Source organism: Trichosurus vulpecula, chromosome 3, assembly GCF_011100635.1.
Source record: "Trichosurus vulpecula isolate mTriVul1 chromosome 3, mTriVul1.pri, whole genome shotgun sequence".
Taxonomy (NCBI): Eukaryota; Metazoa; Chordata; class Mammalia; order Diprotodontia; family Phalangeridae; genus Trichosurus; species Trichosurus vulpecula.
This window is the reverse complement of record NC_050575.1, coordinates 172,309,137-172,317,094: the sequence shown is the minus strand read 5'-3', so window position 1 is coordinate 172,317,094 and position 7,958 is coordinate 172,309,137. Positions and strand designations below refer to the sequence as shown.

General features: G+C 35.6%; 1 protein-coding gene across 2 annotated transcripts in view; it reads right to left on the bottom strand.

Annotated features, from left to right (window-relative positions):
- Positions 1 to 15: 15 nt before the first annotated feature.
- The window catches only part of QSOX2 (quiescin sulfhydryl oxidase 2), a 71,695-nt gene continuing 63,752 nt past the window's right edge, over positions 16 to 7,958 (bottom strand). For both annotated transcript variants that reach the window (XM_036750690.1, XM_036750689.1), the window contains exon 12: positions 16 to 4,555. In XM_036750690.1, the coding sequence (XP_036606585.1) occupies positions 4,017 to 4,555 (539 nt within the window). In that variant the 3' untranslated portion in view covers positions 16 to 4,016. The remainder of the gene's footprint in view (positions 4,556 to 7,958) is intronic.

Here is a 7,958-nt window from a genome sequence, read left to right as displayed (position 1 = left end):
GCAATAACAACCCTCTAAAATGTCAGACTTCTTTATTTCAAAAATGTATACAGTAGAGTTAGCCAATTCAATACAAAATGGGCCTTTTCCGTGTTAAGAGAGAAATAACATCAATATTTTATTAATTGGCTTTTCATCAAAATCCTTCCATTAAAAATAAATAAGCATTTAAATTAATGAAATATATTTATTAGCTTTCAACAACTTTTTATGCTATCTCCAGACTTAGAAAACATACCTCAGCAATTTTAAAAAATACTAATACAATTTCAAACATGAGCATTATCTGTAGCATACCATTTGTAATTTAAAACGAATTGAGAAAGTATTTTTGGTTCTCTTGGCATGGTAACTCCTCCCATCAGAGACACTAGAGAAAAGAAATAATTTGGCTCCCTGGTTCCTTCCCTGAATGTAAATTTCACATTTACTGTTCTGTGGTGAAACTCTTGTCATCACCTCTCAAGAGGACGCAAACCTATCTCCCAAAACACTGTAACTTTACAACATGATGCTATGAAATTTAAACGCTCACTTTGAATTCTAAGGGCTTTTGGGAAAATAACTTTTAAAAAGCCCTATTATTGGGTGGCATGATGTCACCCCTAATTAATATCACTTAAAAGGAAGCTACTTTAAGGAAAGGGTATTCAAGCATGAAACAGAAAATATTTTTGGACTAAGAATATTTTACTTTGTACATTTTATGTTCATCCATTTCTTCCCTCCCCAAACTTAATACTCGACCCCTACATACTCCAACAATTGGAACCTCCCATTATGGAACTGGGAGACATAAAGATCGGAAGACCAAATCTGATACGCAACAGAAATAAATCAAGATCATTCAAAGGCCCTCCTCCACTAACAGTGGAATGGAAGAAATTCATATTATACCTTTTAATAAGAGAAATGGAGTTCTTTAGGTTCTTGCTTTCTTTTTCAAATAACCTTTCTAATCTAGTAAAAAACAAAACTATAAAGCAAAAGTTGGTAATATTTGTGCAAAGAAATAAACATCTTGTTGACATTTTTTTTTTTTACTAAAACAGTCCACTGCCCTGAAGTTTTAACAATGAAATCAACATCAAAATGGTCTTGTAAACACCAAAAGGCTATCCTTTAGCCAGTTACCATATTAAAAAAAATAACAAAAGTAGAAAAAGAGAACTGCCTTTCAAAATCATTCAAAAAATCTATACATATGTCTCCAGATAAAGCTTTTGTGACAAATCAAAAAATGTAAATTGGCCTTTTAAAGCTATTCCAGAAACTTTCCTTTGGGTACCTGTTCCCTACTTTACAGAAAATATTTTCCCTAAGAATACAACTCTACTTTCAAAATCCTAATGCTATATCCCTGTTTAAAATAAAATAACAAAAAATGGGCAGAATTTTGGCAGAGGTGGGGATGGGGATATCATGAAATTAGATATTTATTAAAATAGTTTAATTTATGATATAGTTTAATTTCAAAAAGGATAAAAACTTCAAACTTTAAATATACAAGGATTTGAATAACTACTATATGCCACAGTTTAAAGAATTTCAGAACTGAAAGGGACCTTAGACATCTTCTAGTCCACCCTCCCTTCCCCTTATTTTTCAACATCCTATATACGCCTTCTGAAAGTACTATTCTTTGGAAATTATTTTCCTCTCACTCAACACTAGAGGTGGATATGTGCTGATAGAAAAAAATAGCCCTGTGAGGCTAGGGAATCACCAGTTTTAAATCTCACAGTCCCGAAGTCTCTGCTTCAATGGTTTTCTACCTTCTTTCTCTCTTCCACTATCGCCAGTCTAATCCTAAACTTTAAGAAATCCCCACTGGTCTAACTGACCCTCCTTTGCTACTAGCAAGCTTTCCTTCCCTTAACCCAAGTGAGAAAATGGTGGTTAGGAATAATTACTATCAAATTAAGAGAAAATGCAACATTAAAAAATGATACAAGACTTAATGCAGTCATGTTTCTAGTGACTTAGAGATGGTCTTGCATTTTCATATCTAGACTCCAATTTCTACTCCTTATCCATCTCTGTTGGAGGTCACCAGCCTAGTATACTCCCTAAAGATATATAAGGCTGCTTCTCTCCTTTGAGGTGGAACTCAACACATTTACTATGATCACCTCAGCCTAACATAGGCCCTAACATAATCCACAGGCTCTAAATGGGTACACCATTTAGAAATCTTGAAATCCAACCCTTAGTACAGTTTTATCTTCAGCATTCAGAACACACTGGCTGTCTTTTTGAGCTTCAGAACTGGGTTTCCTCTTGAATTCCCTTCAAGTTCCAGCAGCAAAGGGTGTCCTGTAAGAATGATCTGCTCTCTCCTGATCTATTTAAAGGGCAGCAAAGACTGGCAGCCAATAAGATCCAATGAACATATCTCACCTTTCCAGACCTGACTACTAGCTCCACTTTCACTATGTTCTCAAAGTAACGAATAATATTAAAATGATTGCTTCTTGGCCTTTTGGCTAAGATCAATAATATTCAAATGAGTTCCCACTCCTCCCTATTAGAGGAGTAGTCCCTTTCTAGAAGCCCATATATTGTGTTGTGATATTTCAGTACTTTACATACACAATGATAAAAAGGAAATTTCCACCCAAAATAAGAGATCATTTCATCACAGTGCTTAATAAGATGTTAGATAACAAAAGCAACATCTAATAAAAGCTAATTTAATAATTTAATGCTGGCATAAACTTAAGTAGATTTTTTATTTAATTATTAAAAGATGGATATGGCCACTTGCCTGTTTTCCATCTCCTTGGCAAAGATCTGGTCTTCTAACTTCTATTTTAAAGTACACTTCTGTCAAGTCTCCTGGCTCTACCCTGACTCTGTAACAGAAACACCGCAATGGTCCAAATCACAGTGACACTGTAATAATAACTCTTTATTCCATTAACATTATTACTGAACATGAGCAGAATTCAGGCAAGACTCGAATCCACTCACACAAAGGGGACAATCACAGGATGGAGAGACCTTAAAAGCATTCACTTGCTCACATATTTCTTATGAACAGGTTGGAAAAAAAACCCACCCACAGTCATGTCTTTAAAGATCTATTTCTTCTGAACCCAAATAATTTAACCTCAAAGAATTAAGAAATGGTTTTGTTTTATCACAGAACAAATTTGCTAGGTGTATATTTACTTGAAATCCGTTAAACGAAAAAATCACCACCCACTCAGATGACTTACAGACAATTGCTTCAAAGCACAAAAATAACTGAGGACTTTTCTTCTGCTTCCCCAGGAATCACTGGCTCTGAGGTATCACCACTATAATCCGAATACGATCTTGTTTGTTTTTCAAGTTTTGTGCTCTATCTCTAGCGAGAGTTCCCTCTAGTTTATGTAGGAACAACGCAGGAGGTAAAAACCACAAAGTATAATCAGATCACCAAAAACTTCAAGGAAATGTCATCTTAGAAGATGATTTTCAGCATCCAGAAAGACGAACATCTAACCTAAAAGCCTTTTCCTTCCAAGATGCAGCCTGTACCATAAAATGGACCAAAAATGCTTGACTGTTACCAATGAAAATACAATATGTGCTCCTCCAAATAGAAAAACAAAATTTTGGCAAATGAGCAACAAAGAGACAGTTAAAAAATTTAGGATGTAAAAACCTTAATGGGAAATATTTTTAATGTGTGGGATAGCACTTAATTTTTTCTTTCTAAAATATGGAAAAGTGAATAAATAATAGTTCTTTATGCTACAGATCCATAAAAGATGCAAATATCGAATGCTATGAAATATACAAGTAATGCCATGGAAAAGACCAACACTTTTTCTTTGCAAGACAGGACATTCATATAATGAGTGATTGAAAATAGAATGAGAAAAATGTAGTTTAAAACCCAATTCTACTATGGCATAAAATCCCTGATCATAAATATTAAAGCTGCACCTGGTGCTGACAATTTGCCATTTACAAAGAAACTTTGTCTTTGATTTATCAACAATAATAATAATTTTTTAAAAAACGTTTTATACTGGTGAGCGATAATACTTTACTTTCCACCATTTGGACCTCATTCGGGAGAAAAAATACATTATCATTAAAAAGACGGATGATGCAACATATAATAGAACACACAGGCTCATGTCAATGTTGGAAAAGCCAGTCCCTAAGAAAGACCCAGACTGTTTGGTCTCTATATGAATCTTAGATTCATATGGGTGTTCAATTTTATCTCTGTCAGGTCTATTATTTAATTTATCTAAAATATGAGATTTGGGGTCCAAAACATTTGGCAGGTCCAGGTTCGGCTCTTGCTTTCCATTTGGTTTCTTCAGGATCACATCTTTTGACTCCTGTTTGGTCTCTGATATGATTTCATTAGGCTCATCCTGGTCTTCAGCATACTTATTTAAGATATTTTCAGTGCCATAATGATGCTTCAAGAATGTCAGCACTTGTACTTCATTCCAGCTGTCTAGGCCCTTAATTTCCTCATGGCAGCCTGGGCAGAGATCCGGTGTTGGCCACTGAACCTTTGGAAATTTGGGATCTTCACTTGGCTGGCCTACAGGAAGAGAAAGGGGAACAAAAAATGGACAGAAGACATTAAAACAAATCAAATTATCCTTTTCTTTTGCCAGAAATAAATCAAGTAGTCCTTTAAAAACATGTGCTAGAAACAAGTCTACAAAAACCCTATACAATGCCTTGCAAATAAAAGGTTAAATAAATATTTATTAAAACACTGATTCATTATTTGCAGCTAAATTACAAAGTATGTTTTCATCAGATATTGTTCTTAGATCAGTGATTCTCTGCCCCTTTCTATTGTAATTTATTGCTGCTTGTTTAATTTCATGGACATCCTGGTATATTTCATCACAATGCTGATGGACAGAGGTTTACTTTTTAGAAAGTGAGTTAGATCTACTTGTTCCTTGAAAACTTTTCAGTACTCTTTAAAATCAGTGAAGACAATCCCCTGGTACTGAAAAAACAAGAGTCAGGAATAACTCTTAGAGTCATAGAGACAGCTTCTCCAAACTGCAGCTTGATAGTGAACAAAACAGTATTACATATGTAAATTGTAACTAATGCTACATATCCTGATCCAGGTATTAAGTGCAAACAGAAACCAATTTTCTTTAGTGCTTTACTTATGTTTTTGTAATACAATGGATTAAATAAAAGCCAGTATTTTAGTGTTGTTTTCCATCCATCTTCTATGAAGATTTGCCAGTGGAATTATTTTAAACCTAATTTTAATCAAGTATTGATTTAGAAGTAGTTTAAATGTTAACTTTAAGAATATGCATCTTGTTCAATTAGTAATACTTTCTAAACACCACTGCTTTAGTGGGCTCTATGTATGAAAGAAAACTTTAATATGATCGTAATGAAAATTATTCATGTTGAGTCAGCTTCATATTTGCTCAGAGATATATTTGGCTACTGGAGAAGACATCATATCTACCAGGGGATGTACATTCTTACTTCGTTTTGGACAAGGTCAGTGATGCATCTCTGATGAATGTACTCCAAAGTTGTTTCTGCCTAAAGTTAGCACTGCCGCTGTCACATGGGGGCAATTCAGACATGTCACCAAACAGAGAACCAAGCTTACATTTCTAAGAACAATGTCTGGTTTGGCCAGAAATGAAACACCTCTCTTCTAGAAGCCTACATTGAAGATGTCTTATTCTGTGTCTCAGCGTGAATAAAGTTTGCCTTATTGTGCTATGAGGAAGGATACCAGAACACCACTGTCAGCAGAATGAATATTTTAACCCAGGTTTCTATTAGTGGGGATGACCTGCCTTAAGTTAACAATACTCTCCTACATGGTCTCCCTTTGTGACCAAGGACTTGTATTTAGAAGGCTTGATGGGATTAAAGGTGGCATCTAGGGTTTCAGAACAGAACCTTTCCTTCCATGGAGTCAAGTGGCCCTTATGGGATCTGAAATTGCAAACCTAGTTTCATTAGATTCGTATTTTGATGACCCTAAGATTTCTAACTTTTTCACTAAATGACAAGACTGAAGGGCTCTCAGTCTAACAAAACTCATTTAAAATGATTCTACTCTGGATACATTCAACTTAGGCATATTTAAAGAATCAGAGAATTTCAGAGTTGGAATGGACCTTAAAGATCACCTAGAATTTAACTTCCTCAGTTGGCAGACAAAGAAAGGAAGGCCCAAGGAGGAGTGATTTACCTGAGTTTGCATAGTAAATTAGTGTCACAGCCAGGGCAAAAAACTGATTCCCAGTATAGGGCTCTTTTATCTGCCCCAAAACAATTGATCTGAGAAGCTTAAGTCATCCTATTTTTTTATTCTCTTCCTATCGTGGTTCTCAGTTTGTTGGTGCAAATTCATTATTCCCTGGAAGCTGTACCAGTAAAATAATGTGGGATTGGGAGTCAAGATGGCAGAGTAGCAGATGAGGCTGTGAATGAAGACAAGAAAGGGTCCCATACCCATACTGGGGCAACCTCGGAACCATAACAGGGTCCCATGAGACAACAAGAAATATTAAAACAAAGTCAAAAGGCTGAAAAAATAGATGAAAACATAATGTATCTCATAACAAAAAAAACTAAATGGAAAATAGATCAAGGAGAAAAAACTTAAGGATTATTGGACTACCTGAACATCATAACCAAAACCTAGCCATCTCATTTCAAGAAATATTAAAAAGAAGCTTCCAGATCACTTACAGGGGTGGGGAACTTGCAGTCTTGAGGCCACATGTGGCCTTCTAGGTCCTTGGGTGTGGCCTTTTGACTGAATCCAAGTTTTATAGAACAAATCTTTCTATTAAGGGGATTTGTTCTGTGAAGTTTGGATTCATTCAAAGGGCTGCACTTGAGGACCTAGAGGGCCACATGTGGCCTCAAGGCCACAGGCTTCCTACCCCTATTAGAACCCGAGAGCAAAGTGGAAACAGAAGGAATCTATCAGTCATCTCCTGAAACTACAAAATGAAAAATCTCAGGTACATAATACCCAAAATCCAGCTTTCAGGTCAAAGAAAAAATTCTGCTGGCAGTTAGAAAGAATTCAAATATTGGGTAGTCACATTCAGGATCACACATGATTTAACAGTCACTACTATAAAGGAAAGGAGAACTTGGAATACCATATTCCAGACATAGAGGTTTCCAAAGTGGGCTATACCAACCTGTTGTAGGGGGGAGGCACTAGAACAATACAGGAGGTGGTAGTAGCATTGGGTGCAATTGAGGAGCATTGAAAAAAAACAAGGGGGCAGTGGATGCATAAGGAAAGAAGAGAAGAGAAGAAAATTTTGAAAAACCATTCATACATGTTTCATCTGTTATGTAACAGAGTTAAAGTTGTATTGATTACATGTTTTGCAAATAAACACACAAACTGGAAGTTACAACCCATCAGTGGTGAAGTCCACTGACAGGTCTTAACAAACAAGTGTTGGTAAGAGAGAGTGTCACGTATTGTAGGGAAATCCACTATGCATCAGCAGGAATATGTGCATGTAATGACTTGTTTACAATATGATACTATATGGTTACATGATGCAATACTGCATCAACAAAACTTCAATGCAGGAAAATCCCACAAATTTACAATAAATTATTAAATTTAAGATGCATCATTTTTGAAATGATGCAAATTAAAAAAAAAAAGTTAAAGGGTTAAAGAAAGTAGATTTCCAGGGGATGCGGAGTAATTTTTTTTTAAAAGGGGGCAGTAGGCCAAATAAGTACTAGAAGGCACGGGATATAGGCACACAGTTGAGAATTACTTAATCAGCAAAAGTAAATACAATCCTACAGGGGAAAAAAATGGACCCTTAATGAAACAGCATATGTCCAAGCATTCCTTTTTTTTTTTTTTTTTGGCAAGGCAATTGGGTTTAAGCGACTTGTCCAAGGTCACACAGCTAGTACATGTGTCAAGTGTCTGAGACTGGATTTGAACTCAG